At 41.4% G+C, this 23,315-nt stretch overlaps 4 protein-coding genes and 1 non-coding gene across 5 annotated transcripts; all 5 read left to right on the forward strand.

The window, feature by feature from the left end:
• Positions 1 to 1,572: 1,572 nt before the first annotated feature.
• LOC114774196 (major histocompatibility complex class I-related gene protein-like) lies at positions 1,573 to 6,111 on the forward strand (the record flags this gene model as incomplete). The annotated part of the gene is made up of 4 exons (XM_028966118.1): positions 1,573 to 1,733; positions 2,417 to 2,674; positions 3,585 to 3,857; positions 5,897 to 6,111. Coding segments are annotated over exons 1-4 (801 nt in total), but the record flags the coding sequence as incomplete, so codon positions are not given.
• A 1,133-nt stretch (positions 6,112 to 7,244) lies between these two features.
• Positions 7,245 to 12,374, forward strand: LOC114774264 (H-2 class I histocompatibility antigen, K-K alpha chain-like; the record flags this gene model as incomplete). The annotated part of the gene is made up of 4 exons (XM_028966204.1): positions 7,245 to 7,279; positions 7,356 to 7,413; positions 11,201 to 11,444; positions 12,367 to 12,374. Coding segments are annotated over exons 1-4 (345 nt in total), but the record flags the coding sequence as incomplete, so codon positions are not given.
• A 95-nt stretch (positions 12,375 to 12,469) lies between these two features.
• On the forward strand, positions 12,470 to 18,409 carry LOC114774200 (zinc finger BED domain-containing protein 1-like). Its single transcript, XM_028966124.1, has 3 exons — positions 12,470 to 12,505; positions 17,502 to 17,662; positions 18,045 to 18,409. The coding sequence occupies exons 2-3, from the start codon at positions 17,519 to 17,521 to the stop codon at positions 18,318 to 18,320; spliced, it is 420 nt and encodes a 139-aa protein (XP_028821957.1). The 5' UTR covers positions 12,470 to 12,505; positions 17,502 to 17,518; the 3' UTR covers positions 18,321 to 18,409.
• On the forward strand, positions 15,450 to 16,966 carry LOC114774193 (zinc finger BED domain-containing protein 1-like). Its single transcript, XM_028966117.1, has one exon. The coding sequence runs from the start codon at positions 15,831 to 15,833 to the stop codon at positions 16,698 to 16,700; it is 870 nt and encodes a 289-aa protein (XP_028821950.1). The 5' UTR covers positions 15,450 to 15,830; the 3' UTR covers positions 16,701 to 16,966.
• LOC114774272 (U1 spliceosomal RNA) lies at positions 17,063 to 17,226 on the forward strand. Its single transcript, XR_003744775.1, has one exon. It is a non-coding gene; the product is annotated as a U1 spliceosomal RNA (small nuclear RNA).
• Positions 18,410 to 23,315: the final 4,906 nt, after the last annotated feature.

Below are 23,315 nucleotides of genomic sequence, written 5' to 3' on the forward strand. Positions count from 1 at the left end.
CGGGAGAAGTTCCCTTTGTCTGGGTTTACGACTGACCGGAATTTTTATGGCTGGTCCAGAGAGAAACTGTAGTTCATTGCAGTTACAATTTCTACCTTATTGTATGATGCATTTTGTGACCTCATAGTATGCATCACTGTTTCAGTAATAAGGAGAAGTTCCTTCTGACACCAAGAAAGGGACCTTTAGGAGGTAGGAAAGTAGAGATACACTTATACACTTAATTATAGGTAATTAGAGTTTACCTAATGCAAAATAGAAAGTTGTAACTAGTATAATTCATACAAGGGAACGTACACACAACGCGTGCATATACGGGATCCACTTATAATCACATATTCCTAGCACAACATACAGAGAATGTGTTTAAGTGTGTGCGTGAGTGTGTATTGCAAGGGTGGAGCCCGACAGGAGGTCTCTGGAATGCTTTGAAGCTTGGAGCCCCGATGAGCAGTTTGCAGACCCAGTCTGTTTAGCATCATGTTTGTGACAGTGGGGGAAGACGGGACAATCAGGCTGAGGGTCCAGGTTTGTAATTTATATGTAAATGTCAAAGGTTAAAAGGTTCTTTGAAGATCGACCATCTGTGATCGCTACACTTATCTTTTTGAAATATGCACTTCAAATGAGGTTTCAAATGAGGTTTTTTGTACAGAAAGTGCCTGCAGTGAACAGCAGACTTGCTTGAATGTTGGTAGCGAATAATCAGGAGTACCAGGAAGTGGTGAAACCGCTAAAAAAAGACAATCGACTACCATTCTATATCATACAGGCAAACTGTTAAATGGAGGAACCTGAAATATTCATCATCACACTGTATCTGTTCAGCACTTATACCAGTTAAGATCCCAAATACCAGTTAAGATCCAGCTAATGATTGCACATCGTCACAGTACCAGTTATTTACACCCTTGAATTGTACACAGGGGCCAAGTGATGGCATGTGGTGCATGTGAAAATGACACTCATTTAAAAAAATTACTTCAATTATTAATATGATGTTTTAACAGGTTCAATGGGGAAATTAGACTTTAAATACTTTTTTCTCAGATTTCTCTAATACTTTAAGAAAATGTGTACTGTAGAAACAACAAAACGGTACACTACTTTGCTGTTTGCATGTTTGTATTCATGTTCCCAGCTTCTGTCTAATAAAAATGCTCACAGAGAGCAGGATTTGTCCAGTCAGGATCAGAAACTGTCTGGGAGGTTGAATAAGAACTTGATCCGTGTTAGATTCAGAGACACAAAAGTCAATATATTCATGTTTAGGCAAACAGGAGCCTCATATCCACTTTATCCTTCATTCCTCTTTCTGCTGAGCTAACTTATTGCAAATATCCTTGCTGACTTCATGCATATGTAAATATGTCACCCGACCTTCCTACAACGTCCTACATTTTAAATGTCTTACTACAAACTGATAAAAAAAAAAAACAGATCCACTTTTTTACCCTAAAAGCACGAAAGAAAAGAATAAACATTTACAGAAATGAACCATCCTGTTGAGCTATTTACACACAAGTAAGCGCCAGCGTGCTGAGAGAGTAAATCTCAGTATGCAGAGAAAGGATTCTGGTTAGACCGGCTCTGTATCAGCAGCAGTGAACAGGGGAGCTGAAGTGTTTTTCACATTTACTGGATCTACAGGCTGTCATTGTGTGAAAAGAAATTAAAAATGATCTTGCTGCTTTTATTCCTTCTGGTCCTAAACATCAGTGTTTCTTCTGGAGGTTTGTGGTTTTATGTATGTTTTGCGGTACATCGTCTTCGTCGTCTTCCTCCGCTTTTGTTAAAGTATTATAATGTATATATATGTATTATAAAAATATTGATGATTGATATTGTTTTTGATGCATGCAGAAATTCATTACTACAACAGAACAAGCTAAAATAAGTCACTTTTTGACGTGTTTTCTTCATAAAATATACTATGCATGAGATCCAGTGATATTTTCATAAATGTCAAGTTTCTAAAGTATTTGTTCAGAAATGTTAAAAGTGCAAGTTATGAGAATTAACAGCTACTGTCACAGTGGGGAACAGAAGATCCAGGTGCAAGTGTTGTAAAAATGGAAAATGGTTATTTTTTAACAAACACAGAAAACAAAGAGGACACGGCTCCAAACAGGACAAAGAACGCAAAATGACAGACAGAAAGCAGGGACAGGCAGGCAGGAGCAGGTCCAGACAAGCAGGAGCAGGACTTTGGTAGTTAAACAAAATCAGGTCACAGGAAACATCTAGAACGTTTTTAAATGTGCATGAGAATTTGCAGGGTTATGTTCTCAGGTACGTCCTTTTATAGTTCTGGTGGTGCAGGGATTTGCAGGGAACTGATCCACACAGACAGGTGATTGTCACCTGTCATGTTCAGTTTGCTGTGGTACTAAATGTCCTGTTTCTTGTTCAACAGTGAATTATTCCTTGGAAACACATTACACAGTGGTTACAGGAATACCTTCTGTTCCTGATTTCTGGGCTCAAACTATCATTGAAAATGTAATTATAGGACACTTTGACAGTAAAATAAATCAGTTTGAAAGCGAACAGGAATGGATGAAGAATCTGGGAGAGAATTATGTGAAGGATCAGACAAAAAAATTCCAGGAACTTACAGAGATACTCAAGGAAATTATGAAAATTGTTAAAATCTACCACAACCACACAGGAGGTAAGATCAAAAAGCACCATCAGCTAAAAACTGTCGAAATAATCAGAATTTTAAGATTACATTTTAATGGTTGAGCTAAATCCTTGTAATGAGCATAATGTTATCAGTGTGTGTGTTTAAATGTTAAATAAATGTATCACTAGAAATATGTTTGGCAATGCAATATATACAAATATGTTCTTTACAGAATAAAATGTTTATCACTTGGGTTGGAGATGGAGTTCTAAACTACAAACAGTTCAAAAAAGCATCCAAAATGTCTGACATTACTACATACTGAATAAAGTCTTTAAACAGATGACTAGCCAAAAACATGCAGGATCAGTTTTCCGCACTTGACACATGGTGACCATAGTCAATTTAGCATTTGCAAAAATGGATTCATGTTAAGACTTGTGAGCAGTGAGCAGATATGACAACACAACCTTCCATCAGTACACTGTATACAAAGTACCGCAGTATGAGGCCATGTATCAAGAAAAGCTTGCACATACACTATGTAGTCCTTATACATCAATATACAAGTCTTGCACACACACTACTTCTGCCATGCACGCATTCACATAGTTTTTCATGCACGTCAGACATTACATTTTTGTAGAATATAGTGTGTGTGTAAAAAAAAAAAAAAAGTGAATATGCCAAGAAAAGGTGATGTATGTGCGAGCTTTGTATGTAGATGCGCGTGGATGCGTAAACGTAGTGTGTGTGCGAGCTTTTCTTGATATGTGGCCTAGGAGCGCCTCAAACTGCAGAGGGGCACACAAGTCAACATTAACCTGCGTAAGTGTCTAGCATAATAAAAAAAAAACACAAAGTTACAAAAAAATTTAAATGTAAAAACTTGTGTATCTGAATTCCTAAAATCCTCATATAACTTTTTTTTTTACTGAAATGTTCTCTTTCTCAGGAGTGCACACTTTGCAGCAGATATGTTCCTGTTCGATGGATGAAGAGACTGGAATCCAGTTATTTCATTTTGATCGGAGTGCTTATGATGGAACTGACATGATACCACTGGAAATGAAGAATGTTGGATTGGTTGCTGCAATGGAACAAGCTGTCATTAAACAGAAATGGGATGGAGGTGATGATGACTTTGACATGTACTGGCACATCCAGGAATGTGACAAATGGCTACAGAAGTACATTTACTACGGGAAGAGCAGTCTGCAGAGAAAAGGTACAGCAGGACAGAGAAACAGTTGAACTGTTTATGTACTGAAGGAATTAGTGGCCTGTGGCTCATAGCTTGGTAACACAAAGAGGGAGAACCCACATACTGTACAGATAAAGTAAAATAATAAATTAAATAAATAATACAAAAATTGGGCCAGTGGTGGCCTAGCGGTTAAGGAAGTGACCCCGTAATCAGAAGATCCGCCAAGGTGCCACTGAGGTGCCACTGAGCAAAGTACCGTCCCCACACACTGCTCACCAAGGGTGATGGTTAAAAGCAGAGGACACATTTCTTTGTGTCACCATGAGCTGTTCTGCAGTGTTTCACAATGGCAATCACTCCACTTTCACACAGATCAATAATTACAAGCAGTGCAAATTAAAAACCTTTCAAAAAAAACAAAAATCACGCTTGATTTTATTGATTTTATGAAAACCAGAAGTCACTTTTTCTTCTGCAACTCAATTAAAAGATAATAGAGAATGAGGGGAGAAAAACAATATAAAAACAAACAGAACAAAAGAAAAAAGTTATAAATGTTTTGTGTATTGTAACCCTGCAAGACCACAAACCCTGCACAGAAAAAAAAAAAACTTCAGGAAAAACCTAAAACCTACGCTACTTTATGTATCGTTTCACCCCTACAGTGTATGAAATGATCAGGCACCGGTAATAGTTAATTCATTGTTTCTAAGGTGGTGGGGGGCCCACGTCTTCACTGGGGGGGTGGGGGGTGACCCTGGTTTAGTGGGCCGGTAACCTGGTTTGTCCTCTTGGACATGTCTCATGGGAAGTGAGAGGGATGCAGGGTTGGTGTGCAGAACATTTTTTATTATTATTGAATTAGATATTAGAACTCTTTTATTTGTTTATGTAGTGTTGAATATTGTATGTAGGTGCAGGAAGGAGGGGTACATGATTTTGCTGCGCTATGTGCTTTCTGTGGTGTCGCTTTGTCAAAGAAAAATATACAACGCAGAAGAAAGAACGCAGCACAAGCTGTTAGGTGAGAAGGTTACAACAGTTGGTGTGATTATTCGCAAATGGAAGATCAATAAAGTAACTGACAATCTCCGTTGATCTCCACCAAGACCTCACCTTGTGGAGTTTAAAGAATAATTAGAATCAGCCCAGGACAACTCAGGAGGCACTTGTCAATGATCTCAAGGTAGCAGTTACAGAAGCCGGCTTTAGGGACATGAACGTCACCTCTCTGGTGGGGAAGGAGCCTGAACTGCTGTGTGAGATTGAGAGGTCCTGATTAGATATAGTAGGACTCACCTTGACGCACGGCTTGGGAACCAGTTTGCTTGAGAGCGGCTGGACTCTCTTCCACTCTGGAGTTGCCCTTGGTGAGAGGTGGCAAGCTGGTGTCGGCATACTCTTTTCCTCTAGGCTCTGTGGCTGTACGTTGGGTTTAGCCTGGTGGACAGGAGGGTAAAGTAAATAATAATAATAAAGTGAAGTGATTGTCACATTGTCACAGCAGAACACGGTGCACACAGTGAAATTTGTCCTCTGCATTTAACCCATCAAAGTAGAGCCGCTTCTACTCCGTATTGAGAGGAGCCAGATGCAGTGGATCAGTTAGGATGCCTACTGGGCGCCTCCCTGGGTAGGTGCTCACCATGAGGAGGCCACAGGATAGACTCAGGGTAGAGTGGAGGGACTATGTCTCTTAGCTGTCCTCAGAACGCCTTGGCATTTCCTAGGATGAGCTGGTGGAAGTGGCCGGTTGAGAGGGAAGTCTTCCAGGCTTTGTCTGCTGACCCTGCGACCCAACCTCGGATAAGTGGGAAAAGACCATCAAACAAATGTGAATTAATTTATAATTATTTTGAAATGCATTTTTTTTGTTATCGTTCTGTCTCTCATTGTTCAAATAAATCTTGGACTGAAATGATTATTTCTTTTTTATTGGGAAAACTTTGACAAAACAAAAATGTTTGAAGTGTTGAATATAAAATGTGTTTTTTTAATTATCTGTGATTTGAAGACGTCCTGTTTCTCTCCCTGTTCCCCTCCTCTCTTCCTGTCTCTAGTCCCTCCTCAGGTGTCTCTGCTGCAGACAGACCCCTCCTCTCCAGTGGTCTGTCACGCTACAGGTTTCTACCCTGATAAGGTGAAGATCAACTGGCAGAAAGATGGACAGGAGCTGCATGAAGATGTAGATGTTGGTGAGACGTTGCCCAACCATGATGGAACCTTCCAGAAACGTGCAGAACTCAAAGTGACCCCTGATGTGTGGAAGAAGAACCAGTTCACCTGTGTGGTGGAACACAAGAGTGGAGACCCAATCCACATGATCCTGACTGAGGAGAAGATCAGGACCAACAGTGCAGGTATAGGATCTTCTACCAGCTAATCAACAGCACATTTTGTACTTAATAAAGGTGAAGAGTCATTAAGTGCTATTAAAACAGCACTTTTCGCTCTTTGGTTAAATATTTTGTCCTTGTGCGGAATGATTAGATCCTTTGGGATGTAAGAATAAATGTACGTGTATCTGGATTTAATTAATTGTGTCATGCAGAACTGCTGTGCAGAGCTGATTTTACATAAATTTTACATATTTTTTTTTGCTGTTACGAGATAAATTAAAGCCAAAAAGCTCTGGAGACGGTAGAGATTTTAGTACAATTTTCATATGAAACTGTATAATGAGTGTAACTTAGCTCTGTATAAATATTACAGCCATAAATCCAAACTCACCACACTGACCCAGGACACACTCCACACAGTCCAGTATAAAAGTAATTTACACAAATCTTTTACTGCAGGTAATAATGTTCCAGGCATCGTTGCTGGGTTGGTGGTTCCTGCTCTCATTCTCATCGCTGTGGTTGTTGGTGTTGTGAAGGTTGTGAAGAGAAGATCAGGTGAGAGACACAGCAAACAACATCAGTAACTTCTACACCAAACATGGTGTCATGTGGGGAAACTACTAATCAGTAAAATACTAAAATACTTTCTCTTCTCTTTTATACAGGTTACCAGCAGGCCAGATGTGAGTATTACACTCATCTCTGTTCACCTGACAAAAGGTCTAAAATATCTTTAACAAATAACATGCTAACATTTTATTTCATTTTAATCATTTCTAATTAGAATGTGTAGCTTTATAATTTTAAAGTTTGAGATTTGTATTTTCTACTCTTTTAGAGTTTTATTCTAACAACTCTGGAGCACCTCTGGTCACATAGTAAGTTTAATTTCTGCTTCAGACTTTAACATGTTCCTCACATGCAGAAACGTTCTTCTAGTGACATCAGGAGGAACTTTGCTGGACAACCTGAAATAGGAAATGAAACAGAACCTACATCGTCTATCATTAGAGGAACATTTCATTTCTCCTTAATGTTCATGAACATTTGTTTCTGCTGCACAGTGATGCAGACGGCACTGTTCGTGTATCTGGCCGTATGGTGCCGTTCTACACCAGAGACGAAGACTCCTGCTGATCATACACAGACAGGAAGGAGTGAGGTGAAACACCTTCAGTAACCAACTTCATCCAGAACTGTCAGAACCAGACCAGTTGGTCCACTATGGTGACAAGGTGAAGTATAAAAAATGGTTCCACAAATCATTACAATATGGGAATCATTATTAACCAACTTATTTTGCTGTAAAATACAATTGCTGCTTAAAACAAGCAATTACACAGAAATATACTAAATATTTCTGGATGGTGTGCGCTCATCAGACGTTGTTCTGGGCAGAGCCATTCAAGGATGTGATCGAACTTTATTCAAGTTGTCTTATGCATAGTTGAGTTTGTTACCATTGTATTGAATATTGTATTGTGTTGATGTCCCTGTGTGATAGACAATCATGCTAACTAATGTGTTAAACAGTGTTGGGGGTAGTTACTCAAAAAAGTAATATATTACATATTACTCTAAAAAAAAAGTAATGTATATTTCTTTATTACTCCCTGGAGAAAGTAACTAGTTATATTACTAGTTACTTTTTTTTTCTTAATTACTCTGAGATGCATCAGATGGAGGGAGCACATACAAAGGAGGAGTGTTCTTTAGGGTCTTTATTACACCAACAACAGACTGGCACTGTCTAGCACAAATAACTACAAACAACTGTACTTGTGCAATCAAGTACAAACAAGTATTAACTTCCTCAATGTTTAATAAACACCGTCTGGTGCAAAGAATCAATCAATTTGATTGTCAATTTATAACAAGTCCAAACTTCTTCTGGGCTGCTCGTTCATGTCACTGTCGCTTCGCAACGAGGTTGATGTGTCCGTGCTGTCACTGCAGGTGCTTCTTCAAGTTGGAGGTAGAGTTACCAGCGGTGGAGAGCAGCTTTCTCCCCGGGCAGAGTGTGCACTTAACCGTCAAGTTATTTTCCTGCCATATTCAAAATAATGACTGAATCTCCTCCCGTCGAAACTAGCTTTCTGTTGCTGGGATCCTTCCTCTGAAAAAGAGCTTGCCGCTGTTGACGCTTCCATTTTTCCCATCTGTCTTTGCGGGTGTCGACCAATCGGTGATGGTAAATGATCCCTCGTGCCAAACCCAGACCAATCACTGTTCCGTTCACGCCCCCTCCCCTTCTGTTCTCTGTGTTGTGTACCTTGTGTGTGATGAAGGTGCTACTGGCAAATGTAACGCAAGTAACAAGCTCGGGAAAACTGTAATAATATTACCATTTTCAGACGAGTAATGCCTTACACTACTAGTTACTGCAAAAAAAGTAATATTATTACTGTAAAGTAACGCGTTACACCCAACACTGGTGTTAAAGCCACGTCCACTTAAACAAAATTAAGGACACTCGCTGTCAACTGCAGCAGGCTAGTTACAGCACAGAATAGCGCAGTTCATATTTCAATGTACGGTTATGCTACAGTTTTTTTATATACATAGAAACATACAAAACTGTTCAGCCCGAACCCACAACCTCAGTGGGTTTAAATCCCGAGCCGCCAAGGTGGTGCCACTGAGCAAAGCACCGTCCCCACACACTGCTCCCAGGGCGCCTGTCACCACACCAATGGTGATGGTTTAATGTGTGGTGTACAGTGAATTATAACTGATGTAAATCAGTAAAACTGAATAGCAGTCAAAATAATTTTTCTTTACCAAGCACACAGTAGAATTCTGTCTTCACTGTGCTGCAGTTTTACAGCATTACCACAAGGTGGCAACATGAGACAACAGAATATTTCCACTCGAACCTCAGTAAAGAACAGAGGGAACAGGTGGCTGGAGTAAGTTGACCAGGATGGATGTGTGTGATGATGGAGAATGGAAGCCGGAGAAGGGAAAATGGCATTTACCTGCTATACTATATACAGCTCGAACCAGCTAAACTTTATATTGAAAAAAGTGATTTATTTTACCTTTTATTTCAGATTAATTCGATGTTTTATATAATTTGTTAGTTAAACTTTTCTCTAGTGCTGAGTTGCCGTTCTGTAATTTCTGTAATATGCATTTCAATATCACTGTGCATAAATAAACGTATTTACAAATAAAACAACATTATTACCTTCCTACTATCAATGTAATCTTGACCAAAGAAGAAATAAAACAGAATTAAAAAGCTGACCTCAAGACGGTTTGCGCACCAACCTGGTGACCACAGATATAGATGTGGCTCTCATTTAGTAAGATTGTTAACATTTACACAAAAAGAGATTACATGTTCATGCATAGTTCACAGTATGAGGCACAATTAGAAAAGGAACATCCAACCGACTCATTTAGCACATGCGTATTCAAATCAAATAAAATAATAAGGCATTGCGACAAGATGGACATCCAAACAGATATATGTTTAGGTATGTATTTATTAAAAATCTATTGATTTTTTTTAAAATATAATAGATGGTGTGAATTCAGTAATCAGTGTAGAAAAATACCATGTCCTCCAACAACAGATTATCAAGATATTTTAAGATATTGTTTATTATGTGCCACACTTTACAGATTTGAAAAGACATGTTTGCTCCATGACCCCCTTATTTCAAACTGGAATTTAGTTTTGCATTAATTGGGTTTAATGAAATACACAAAATGGACAACAATACAGAGTGTAAAATATCATGTTATAAAGTGTTTGGAAGTGACCAGCTTTTTTCAGGACGTTGCTTTCAGTTTCGAGACTAAACCTCAGACTCTGCAGTTCTTCCTGGTTTTAAGTGACGTCAGACCTGCTGCGCGATTCTATTGGTTCAGATTCTCAGATATAAACCGCCAGACGGCGAGGAGTTAAATTCCTGTCCGGGTTCATCTCGCTGCTGGAATAAACGCCAACATGAAGGCTGCAACTCTGCTTTTCATAAGCAGAGTGAGTTGTGCTATTACTTTTATAAGCGATCGGAATGACCGTGGCCGAACTATTAACGCTAAAATAGGGTCAAATCCCCATAGGAATGCATTGAATGCTAATTTTAGCATTGTTAGCATTTTTTTAAAAAGCGGGCCCTACAAGGGGTACTACTACAGAACCATTGGCAACACTGTAATTCAACACAATCTTAAACCAGCCACATTATTTAGACCATCTGCGCCTTCAGTCACTTTATTAAAACCGCCTGCAATATCAGCCACATTATTAAGACTGCCTGCTCCATCGGCGACATTATTAAGACCTCCTGCTCCATCAGCCACTTTACTAAGACTTATATGTAGAACACAAGTTCACCATGCTAAATTGCAAAGCGTTTTTTGATAATACAAATGGTCTTGAAATGGCAAAGTAACAAAATGACAGAATTTTTTGAGAAATAAAAACATTTTGTCACTATGTGCAGAACATGTTCCTTGTGAAGTATTTCTAAGGATTTTTCCATATTGAACAGTTTCTTGCCCATTTCAAATGCAGGGTACAAGCCGTGAAAAATGCATTTAAACAAATATTAATGTTTTACATTATGTAAAAACATTACAAGATCAACATTTCACTAGTCAAAAATCTTGATGGTGTTGCCATGTGGTGGTGTTAAATTCACCTGTTACTAAGTCAGGCTGCTCTGTCTCTGAGTGAAACATAGACTGCAGGTCCCAGTGTGTGAGTCTCTGTGTTTGTGAAGTTATAAAACCTCCTCCATGCTAAAAAGGGCGGGGCTTACTTTGTTCTCTAAGTGTGCTGGAGAGCAGCAGGGGGGATTTCTCTCACAGAAGCAGAGGAACAGTTAATTGAAAACTGAACTTGCTAAAATCCTTCTGCATGCATCCATTGTTGCACAATCACATCACATCACATAGCATTGCACCATGTTTGCAAGGGCCCATTAATCACTGCTTGTGGTTATATTTCTACTAATTATTTTAGATGTGTTTAATATTTACAAATTTATAGGTTCTCATTCCCTGCAGTGCTTCTACACTGCGGTGATGCAGGGAATTAACTTCCCAGAATTCACTGCTGTCGGCATGATGGATGGACAGCAGTTTGACTACTATGATAGTAACATCAGGCAAGCGATTCCCAAGGTGGACTGGATTAAGAATAATGTAGGACCAGAGTACTGGAGCAGAAATACCCAGATTTCTCAGGGAACTGAACCCTCCTTCAAAGTTGCTATTAAAACACTGATGGAGTGTTTTAACCAGTCAGGTGGTGAGTAAAAATCTAATCCTGGTATTAAATAACAAATTGCTTGGATAAATCTTATCAGTTAAATATCTTATTTAAACTTCATATAGTTTGAATGCACTGTCATTTTTAGTGTAATCAAAGGTCCATAATCATACAAGACAAGTGTCACGATGGGCTGGACATGGAGGAAGGAGGACGCATACACACGATGTCACAGGACAGGGGTTTAATACAGAATGCACGCGACAAGGGAACATCACCAAACAGTGACCTGACGGCTAACAGACACGAACAGGATAGCTTTATACAATTATATAAAAATACGACAGGGAACATTACACGAGACGAACATGAAACTCCGGTCTGAACTACGGACCCGGAGTCACCCCTGCCGGTCCGGATCATGACAACAAGATAATAAAATTAAATCTTACACTGCAAATCAGTTTTCTGTCTGTTGTTCTGACATTGGAGAACTGATGTGACTGAATATGAAATTGAATATAAAAATAGATAACTTAATGTGAGGGAATGAATGGATTAGTTTTACTGAAAAAAGATTTATCATTTAATCAAGACAGAAAGGTCAAATTTTGGCAAGACAAAAGGTTTGTCGCCTATACAGAAATTGAACAAATTTATTGCAAATACAAAAATATGTCAGAAAATGAAGTAGTGGTGCTGTGAGAACCAAATTTAATATCTTGTATGACTTCCATGAGTGTGAAAGACTGCATCATGCAGTTTGACAAGGATTCATACAATTTATTGATGAAGTCATCAGGAATAGCAAAGAAAGCAGTCTTGCATGCCTCCCAGAGTTCATCCATATTCTTCTTTCGTCTTCCATGCTTCCTCTTTCATCCTTAAATGCTCAGTGATGTTTATATCTGGTGACTGGGCTGGCCAATCCTGGAGCATCTTGATCTTCTTCGCCTTTTAGGAACTTTGATGTGGAGATGGAAGTATGTGATGGAGCACCATCCTTCTGCAGAATTTGGCCTCTTTCATGGTTGGGAATATAAAAGGGAGTGTCATCTGTGAACTTGATGATGTGGTTGGAGTTGTGCATCGTTGTCCAGGTGGGTGAGGTTCGGACGATAGGTGAAGTGAAAGTGAAGTGATGTGTCATTTTGTGGGGACGGTGCTTTGCGGATCGGGATTCGAACCTTCTGATTACGGAGCCACTTCCTTAACCGCTAGGCCACCACTGCCCCCAGTGGGCCAGCACTTCATCATGATGCCCAGCACATCACAGGGACTCCACTTCCATCCATTGAGGAAATCCAGAGGAAGCACTGTCTGCGTCACGCTCGCAGTATCCTTAAGGACTCCCACCCGGCCTGTTCTCTCTCCTGCCTTCAGGCAGACGGTTCAGGCTACCACGGACAAGAACCAGCAGACTTAGGAACAGCTTTTTTCCCAGAGCTGTCTCCTTGCTGAACTCCTCTGCCCCCCCCATACACTCCTGATAATCACTGCGCTGTACTACTCCTGCACATATCACTTTATGTATATATATAACTTATTTGAACTGTATCCTGCACTTGCTGCTTATTGCACTTCTGGTTAGACCTAAACTACATTTCGTTGCCCTGTACTTGTACATGTGTAATGACAATAAAGTTGAATCTAATCTAATCTAATGATGGGTGTAAATGCAATGAGACAGTAGTTATTGAGACACGACACTGAAGACTTCTTAGACCTGAGCACAATGACGGTGGCCTTGAGACTTGTTGGAAAACCAGCGGTACTCAGTAAAATGTTGAGAACATCTGCCAGCTGGTCTGCACATTCCCTGAGCATCTTCCAGGGATGTTGTATGGTCCAGCAACCTTTCGTGAGTTAACTCTGTGAAGAGTTTTCCTCACGTCTGCCGTGGTTAAACACAGCACCTGATCACTGGGAGGAGGGTTGGATTTCCTCGCAGTCACGTTGTTCTGTTGTTCTGTTGTTCAGTTTGGCCCTCAACACGGACACACAGAGAAAAATCTACACTGAAGCTTCATTTCCACAGATAGAGGAGTGTGTGGAGGAGAGAAGCGTGAGGTCTTCACTCCTCCAGTAGAAGAAGAAGTGAGGAGGAGAAAGAGAAGATCTTTTACTGATGGTGTCTATCAGATCCAGATCATCTGCTGGAAAACTGCGACTTGAGACCCGTTGATAGAAAGAAGCTCAACTTCCCCACTTTCTGTATAAAATATGACAGATTTTTATTAATATTCCCACGTCCTGAATATTAAAAGAAAAGAAACTTGCTGCTAATAACAAGCTTAATAACACAGTCCTTGTGAACCCCTCGACCTCCACCGTCACCATCCAAAACAGTCCAGAACCCGCCTGAACACCTGGGGGAACCCATGTAGCTTGTCCGGTCTGGCCTGCCAGCCATGGAGTGAGAGCGGTGCTATCAGGAAGGCCTGAGTGTCTACTGTTCACCCCCCACTCACCACAAGGTTGTCTGTCCAGCCCGGCCAGATCCCAGAAGATCTCTGCTGTCATCAGCTTCGGGGCCACAGGTAACTTCATAGATCAGTCCTTCTCCTCCTTGGTCACCCATCACACACACCACACTAGTCCCATGTGTCTCCCATCAGCTTCCTGGTCACCTCCGTCGTCACATCACCTCTCCTCTTGGCCTTTTTCTGGCTGTCCACACATGACACCCACCTCTCCTAGTTTTTGAGCCTGGTGTTGGAGTTGGGCCTGTTCTGCCATTGACAGCATCTTCAGGATCAGTCACCTTCATTACCGTTCTCACCTCTGTCCCATATTTTTATCCCGATTTGGCGGCCATCTTCAGTACCACCAAGGCTGCACAGCTTCCACCACATCAACCTGGAGACCACAAGGTTCAACAGGGTTGTCGCCAAGAAGGATGGGCGATTGATACTCTGCATCAACTACCGCGGCCTGAACATAATCACCATCAAGATCTGAACACCACAAACACCGCCCTCAACGCCATCTCGGGTGCAGCTTATTTCAACAAGCTGGACCTCTGATCAGCCTACAACTTGATCCGCATCTGTGACGCCTTCATCATCCCCACCAGACACTATCTGGTAACCCACTTTGGTCTTTGCAATGCACCCACCGCCTTTCAGCAGATTGACAATGAAGTCCTACATGACCTCAACTAATCTGGTGCTGTCAGCCTGGTCCAAAGCACAGTCAGCGATCCTTCCCTCAACCCACATCGACTGAGCTTCCCAGTGGGCCAGCGAGTGTGGCTCTCCACACAGGACCTCCATCTCTGCACCAAGTCACACAAGCTGTCCCCTCAGTTCATTGGACCATTCCCTATCCTCAGCCGGCTCACTCCAGTCACTTACCGTCTCCAACTCCCAACGTCCAATGTCTTCCATGTGAATTGTCTCAAGCCCTTTGTCACCTTCCCTCAGCGTCCTCTGCCCCAGATCATTGACGGAGGTCCTGCTTACACGGCCAAGAGGATCCTGGACTATGTTGCCGAGGTTGGAGGGTCCAATATCCGGTGCATTGGGCCGGCTACGGACCCGAAGAACGGCTTTGTTTTGGATCTTGGACTTATCACCGGGTACTGGCGGTGCGCCGCTTCCCCTTGAGGATCTTCCCTGGAAACTGAATACTCGGCAACTGAACCCTGGGTTTTGGTCTTAGGTTTTTGAAACACGCCTTCTGAAACACGGCCATGATCAGTGTCTCTGCTGAGCAACATAACACACTGATTGTGGCAGAAGGAACAGGTCAGTTTATTTCACTACCAACTTACGTCTGAGCTTCACAGACTAGAGCTCCTCAGCACACAATTCATCTTTTACCCCTGAACCAGACAGAAACTTGTAAAAATGCAAAGCAATTACAAAATATAGAAATAAAACAAACAAATAAACTCCGAACAGAAGTGAGAAGGTTGAGATAAATGAACTGTGGTCTCTATACACTGATCTGGGTTTCATGTGCAGCAGAAACTGGTAGAAACAGATTCTTCATGTGTGTCAGCATCATGTGTTGATGAGATGTTCACAGGTAGAAGTTAAATAAAAGACATTTTATTGTTCAGACCCTAGTGCAGGAGGGTCCTGTCTGGAGAAGGAGAAGATTTGTGATCTTTTGTGCTTATTTTTGAACGTTACACATTTATCATTCAAGGAAACTTTAGTTTTCCTGTTATGAGTTAGTTTTCCATCTTTAATTAAGAGAGCAGTATTTCAGTTTGAGACCCTTGAGACTTTATTTAGAAGACAGAAAAACGAAAGAAAAGCATCTAAACTTGGGGTGTGCTCAAAATATTGATTCTTAGATACATACCGATATAATAAAAAAAGATACAGTATCGACATTCTAGCCCTTAGTATCGATACTCCGCCCAGCCATTAGGGGGCGCAGCAGCGCCCGCGAGTTTTAAAAAACTCATGGAAGATGTCAAAGATTTTAGAAGCGCTGTTGTCCCTAAAGGCAGATGTTTGGACACATTTTGGTTTTAAAGCAAAGGAAGGAAACCAAGGGATCGATAAAACAAATGCAATCTGCAAGCATTGCCAGACTTCTATACGCTACACCGGTAATACAACTAACCTGCGTGCCCACCTGCAAAGACACCATGCAGACAAACTAGCTTCGCCGCAGCCCAAAAAAACACGGGACCCCACGCAAACTACTTTGGACAATGCAACATCCAAGCTTCCATCTAACTCAGTCCGTGCACAGAAGGTTACGGAGTCTGTGCTGCATTATATTTGCAAAGGTTTATGTCCCTACAGTGTTGTCGAGAACACAGGCTTTCACTTTATGATCAACACGTTAGATCCCCGTTACGTGATCCCTACCCGCAGCTACATGACCGACAAAGCAGTACCGAGAATATATGACAAAGACAATGTTATGTCAGCCCTGAGTTCTGCCCCACGAGTGGCACTGACTTGTGACGGGTGGACATCGCGAGCCACGGAAGCTTTTGTTACAATCACTTGCCATTACGTTGACGAGGAGTGGGAACTGATGTCACACGTTTTACAAACGCGAGCCATGTACGAGAGCCATACGGGGTCAAACATTGCAGAGTTACTGAAAGCGGCGCTGGAGGAGTGGGACCTCGTATCCAAAGACCCAGCTATTGTGACTGACAACGGCGGTATGTTGCATTTCAGGTGCTTCGCTCACACTTTAAACCTGGCCTCGCAGCGTGCACTGAAGCTTCCTGCTGTCGCTCGTTTATTGGGACGTGTTAGACGGATATCCACCTTTTTTAAGCGCAGTACCACAGCCAGCCACGTACTTCGACAGAAGTAGAAGTTGCTCGAGTTACCTGAACATAAACTGATCACCGATGTCGTGACGCGCTGGAATAGCGCGCATGATATGCTCGAGCGCTTTCTTGAGCAGCAACCCGCTGTCTCCGCTGCTCTTCTGTCCAACAAGCTTAGGAAAACCGAGAAAGAAGTTTGCACCCTATGTGAGTCGAAAATTACATCTGCAGAAGAGATAGTGGATACAGTGAAGCCCATGAAGATTGCTACTCTTGTAATGTCAAAAGAAAGCTCTCCAACACTGTTAGTTGTGGCCCCTCTTCATGCTCAGCTCATCCAAGATTTCCAAGAGAGCAAAGCAGATAGTGAGATAGTGAAAGAAATCAAAGCGGCTATTTGCCAAGATTACTTACCTGGCAGGGGAGATACCGTGATCAAGAAGGCGGTTCACCCAGGGCGAGGCTCAGCCATTGCACTTCGGCTGTGCTGACCCCTGCGAATTCCCCAAATGTGGGAATCTCGACTGCATAATTTCTGGTAGTGGGGGACTGCGTTCGCGCTCTCCCCTGATTTTTGGGGCAGTGGTGGCCTAGCGGTTAAGGAAGCGACCCCGTAATCAGAAGGTTGCCGGTTCGAATCCCGAGCCGCCAAGGTGCCACTGAGGTGCCACTGAGCAAAGCACCGTCCCCACACACTGCTCCCCGGGCGCTGGTCATGGCTGCCCACTGCTCACTCAGGGTGATGGGTTAAATGCAGAGGACAAATTTCACTGTGTGCACCGTGTGCTGTGCTGCTGTGTATCACATGTGACAATCACTTCACTTTTTTTTTTTTTTTTTTTAAGATTTGAGCAAGAGGTTCATGGATCAGCAGAAAGAGACCATGTATGTATGTTCAGCACTCGATCCAAGATTCAAAGCTTTGCCCTTCCTTCCTGATGATGAACGAGAGGAAATATACTTGAGAATCACTGCAGAAGCTCGAAGAATTCAAGAACTATTTCAGGTAAGCCCTTTCACTGTGTCATTAACATTAGCATTACATGGTTAAAAAACATAAAAAAAACAAACACACACACACACACACACACACACACACACACATATATATATATATATATATATATACACACACTAAGTGTAATAAAACGAAATATTCAGTTCATAATTTCAAATTCATAATAGTATGTTAGAGCTTAAAAAAACTAAATGGTTTCAAACATATACTTAATGTAAAGCACTATATTAGCAAAACAATATATTGTAAAGGTTTGTCAGTTGATCGCATTAAATAAGAGGCAAACTAACTATTATATGTCTTTGAATATGCTCTTTATTGAATTAACTATGGGTTTATTGATAAAAAAAATCTGTATTTTGCATAATAGGAAGAGGCTGAAGTGATACCAGGAGAGGAGGACAATCATGTGGAAGACAAGGATGACATTCCTGCCAGCCCACCACCCAAGAAGAAAAAGGACTTGTGCTGTTTGGCTGATCTGCTTGGTTCAACTTACAGTGCAGGTCCTGCGGTGAGACACAGAACCACACAAGCCCAGGCAGAAGAGGAGATGTCAAGGTACAAGGAGGCACCACCCCTGTCTCTTGCTGAGGGAAGTCCACTCAGTTGGTGGAAAGATAGCACCAGAATGAATATCCACTAATGTCACGCCTTGCCAAAGTGTACCTGTGCATTCCAGGGACTAGTGTCTCCTCAGAGTGCGTTTTTTCTACGGCAGGCGATATTGTAACAGCACAGAGAAGTATGGTGTGATTTTATGTGAACCCTAATAAACCTACCAAATAAAAGAAGGAGATGCGATGAAGGACGCCAGAGCTTTTGGAAGCCTGTTGTAAGGCGTGACTTCCATTCGCTCTCCTTGCAAGTAAAACGGACTCAAATGCTTTGTGTCTTTCTTCTCTTTGTTTAGTAAATGTTATACTGACAGATAAACCTAACAACTAAGCTCAAAGCATGTTGAGCTTAGTACACTTCATGTTGAGCTTAGTACACTTCATGTTGTTGTTGTGCCAAATGTTAAAGCAAGATATAGCATTTAAGTGATTTAATAGTGAAATATGTTATGGCAGTACATGGTGTCACAAAAAAGAATTATAAGAAGATTTAATAAGAAGTTAAGAATAATAATAAGAAGATTTTGTGCTTGTGTGAGCTCAGACTGTACCCTTGGAAAGTTAAATGTTGCCTTGTGGTAATTTCCAGATTAATACAATTTTGTACAATTAATCAGAGCACTTAAAGTTGTAAATATTTAAGCAAAATGCACTTTGTTATAATGCACTTTTGTCTTCAATAAATTGGGTTCTGTTTGGGTAAATGTGTTCAGCATTAACTAATTGGCTCTGGCCCATGTATTTTTATTGAATCGTATCGAATCGTGTCACATTGTATCAAATCATATCGAGACAGCTCTGTATCGAGGTACATATCGAATCGTGACCTGTGTATCGAGGTATGTATCGTATCACCAGGTTCTCCAAGGTATACAGCCCTAATCTAAACATAAGTTGTGGTTTTATTATGAAATAGTAAATATTATAACAGACTAAGATCTGCACATTCACCCAGAAAATTCAGTAAAAACCCACTTCACAGATATAAACTCCCCCTCTGTCTTCTTTTCTCTTTACAGGAATCCACACTGTACAGAAGATGTTTGGCTGTGAGTTGGATGATGAGACTGGAGCTACAGATGGATACAGTCAGTTTGGTTACGATGGAGCAGATTTAATCTCACTGGACTTGAGGAGCACATCTTATGTAGCTCCAGTTCCACAGGCTGCAATCACCAAACAGAAATGGGATGGGGCTACTGCTGAGTATACCAAGAACTACCTGATCCAGGAATGTATTTACTGGGTGAAGAAGTATGTTCAGTACGGGAAGATCAGTCTGGAGAGAAAAGGTACAGCAGCACACAGAACAACTGTTTATGTGTTATGATTAAAATCAGAAAATATTCTTATTCTTATTGCTTCATAAACATTGTTCCCAAATACATTAAATAAGCAAAAAACATCCAGTAGACGTGATAATGTAAAGAATAACAACACAGTAAAACGGGGACAAAACTTACACAGGAATCATCTATAAGTTTGAACATATATAAATATCTGGAGGTTGCTGAATGATCTGCTGATATGAAGACATCCTGTTTCTCTTCCAAATTCTCTCCCTGTCCCCCTCCTCTCTTCCTGTCTCTAGTCCCTCCTCAGGTGTCTCTGCTGCAGACAGACCCCTCCTCTCCAGTGGTCTGTCACGCTACAGGTTTCTACCCTGATAAGGTGATGATCAGCTGGCAGAAAGATGGACAGGACCTGCATGAAGATGTAGATGTTGGTGAGACGTTGCCCAACCATGACGGAACCTTCCAGAAACGTGCAGAACTCAAAGTGACCCCTGATGAGAGGAAGAAGAACCAGTTCACGTGTGTGGTGGAGCACAAGAGTGGAGACCCAATCCACATGATCCTGACTGAGGAGAAGATTAGGACCAACAGTGCAGGTACAGGAGCTTCTAGACAGAATCATCAGTCTTCTTACTTTAAAGTCCCTTTGATAGAAGTGTTTATAGAACCAGTTTATAATAAAGTGTGGTGGAGAACATTTCACTCTTTGGTGCTGAGGACTAAACTTTTTATAAAGCTCTTATTCAAGCCAGAATGAAGCGCTTCAAATGTGCACGTCAACAATGTTGTTTGTACATTTATTAACATCAAGGTTATGTTGGGCCTGTCTTGTTAAATATAATTCCTCCGTTTCATGTGGCCTGTTGGCTGCTCACTGTATGACAGCAGCTCATAGTTTATCATCATATAACAATAACAAAAATGTAAACATTATTATTTATAAGAACTTCATTTGAACCGTGCTGGTATGTGAAACCTCGGCCATATGGGAGGAGCTGCAGTGACAAACCTGAAGCTCTGACTTCTGCCCATATTTAAGTGACTCTGATGTTCTCTACAATCATCATTCGTTATAAACTGTAATGAATGCAGGAAGATACAACCAATTTCCACAGGGTTCTCTACTGACCTAATGTGTGTAACCCCTGATGAACTTGTAGTTTTAGGGCTATTCATCTGACAAAATGACCATTCTGCTCATTATTTGCTCAAGGGAACTTTTTAACCTCCAAATACACTACACACACTTTAAACTAAGAAGTACTTTTATGTTTCCTAAGCTTAAATGTCAGTTGTTGTTAAAATTGTTGGCTAAATGAATGGAAGTGGGTCACAGTACTTTAGTTTCAAAAACTTTCAATGGACAGAAAAAAACTAGAAAACTACGACCCAAATACCCATATGGTTGCAAGGGAAGAGCTTCAATTATTCAGAAAATTTGTGATTGTAAATCAAATTGATACCCTCTGGTAAATAGAAGTGGTCACTTCAGACGCCCTTATCCAGAGCGACTTACAATCAAAAGTTACAGGGACAGCCCCCCATGGAGTGTCTTGCTCAGGGACACAATGGTAGTAAGTGGGATTCGAAAGCGGGTCTTCTGGTTCATAGGCGAGTGTGTTACCCACTAGGCTACTACCGCCCTGGAACTCCTCACCAATCCTCTCACAATTACCTCCGTGGATGGTCATCCGGTCTCCTCAGGACCCATCATTCACCGCACGGTCCCTCTGCAACTCCGGCTTGACTCCCATGTGGAGAAAACCCAGTTTCTTGTGACGAAGATTATCACCTCACCACTCCTCCTCGGGTTGCCCTGGCTGTCCCTACATGGACCCACCTCGCCTTGGACTTCATCAGTGGTCTCCCAGAAGCCAATGGTATGACCACCATCCTGACCATAGTGGATCGCTCCTCCAAGGCGGTCCACTTGGTCACCCTGCCCAGCCTACCATCCTCTGCCACAACCGCTGACCTTGTGCTACAACACGTGGTCCGCCTTCATGGGTTCCCCCAAGACATAGTCTCCGATTGGGGACCCCAATTCGTCTCAGCTGTGTGGAAGGCATTCTGTCGCCTCATTGGATCAACCTGCAGCCTCTCCTCTGGCTACCATCCCCAGACCAACGGCCAGGTGGAGAGGGCCAACCAACAGCTGGGACGATACCTGTGGTGCTTTGCGTCGGAACATCAACGCACCTGGCCGGGATTTCTCCTTTAGGCGGAGCTGGCAAACAACCTGCAAGTCTCCTCCGCCACCGGTCATAGCCCCTTTGAAATCTGTCATATCAACCCACCATCTTCACTCACCAGGTGCCCACAGGCAGGGTCCCATCGGTCCGTCAGCTAATCCGTGGTTGCCGAAAGCCCTGGAAATCAGGGCGGTCGGCCCTCCTTGATGCCTCCCGAAGGATGTCCACCCAGCACGATCAAGCTTTCTGAACAATATCGGGGATGCGGAGCATATTAGTAAGGCCACTGTATGCAGAGCTGTACAGAAAGTGTGCATCGCTCTCAAATGCTTTCAGCATATTTTTGTAGTGTTTTCTGGCCACAAACCCCTGGGAATTTTACAGAATCGCTGGTTTGTAGCGTTCAAATAAGTATTTAATAAACTCTAAAAACTGCTGGGTTAAAAAAAACACCCAATTTGGGTTACCCATGCCATCTTTGGGTTACACGTGTAACCCAACTTGTTGGGTCAAAATAACCCAGTGTTGGGTTGGTCCCTTTTTGACCCAGGGCTGGGTTATTTTGACTAACAAGTTGGGTTACATGTTTAACCCAGCATGCTGGGTTGTGATTTTTTAACCCAACTATTAGTTAAAAATGACTACGTTGCTGGGTTGAATGAAACCCAAAATGGGTCAGAAATTTAATCTAGAAACTTGTGATTAAAATGACTAAAATAAAAACAATTCTACCACAATACATACTTCAGTAATGGAATTTTATTCATGACATTTGCATTTAAGACATTTTTCCCATCTCCACCTCATTCCAGAAACACTGACTAAAGTCAATAACAATCAGACTGAAATCATAGAAATTAACTTTAGAAAAAAAAAAAATAAAAAACCTGACATATGAAAACTTTTCATTACATTTACATCATGCATAAACATCAATAGATACTAAGATATAAAAGTCATCTTTAAGAAACACACAACAGAGCAGGCATTAAGAACATCAGACTTAACAACTATGCAGTAAGGATCAGAGTTGGTCAAAAATAAATTTGCAACTTTCCTAAAATGTGCCCTCTGTTAAAATAAATAAATAAAAATATTACAATACTAGACATATCTAGCACAAGAAGAATCAGATGGTTTAAAACTCTGAAATTATATTGGTAATAGGCAGAAGTTTTTCTGCATATTTAGAAGAAATTCTGTGCAATGTCAGATTTAGCATCAAATTATGTCCTGCTCCTTAGAAATAATGTTCTTTGTCATGCTACATCGGTGAGGTGTGAAGCTACAGACACTAAAAATAAATCTATATTTTAAAAATTATTCAGCATTAAATTCCTCTCTAACCTGTGTACATCCTGTAATCAGAGCAGCTCACACGTCGGTATTTGAGTGGAAATTCACAACCTGACTACTGTGGGAATAAATCGGTCACGACTGAGACGGACTGAGGACAAAAAGGGGTTTTAGTGACAAGAAATACACAAAAAAAATAAACCAGCAGACCAAGCGCTGAGACCCCCAGTTCAGGGACGGT

Source organism: Denticeps clupeoides, unplaced genomic scaffold (genome assembly GCF_900700375.1).
Source record: "Denticeps clupeoides unplaced genomic scaffold, fDenClu1.1, whole genome shotgun sequence".
Taxonomy (NCBI): domain Eukaryota; kingdom Metazoa; phylum Chordata; class Actinopteri; order Clupeiformes; family Denticipitidae; genus Denticeps; species Denticeps clupeoides.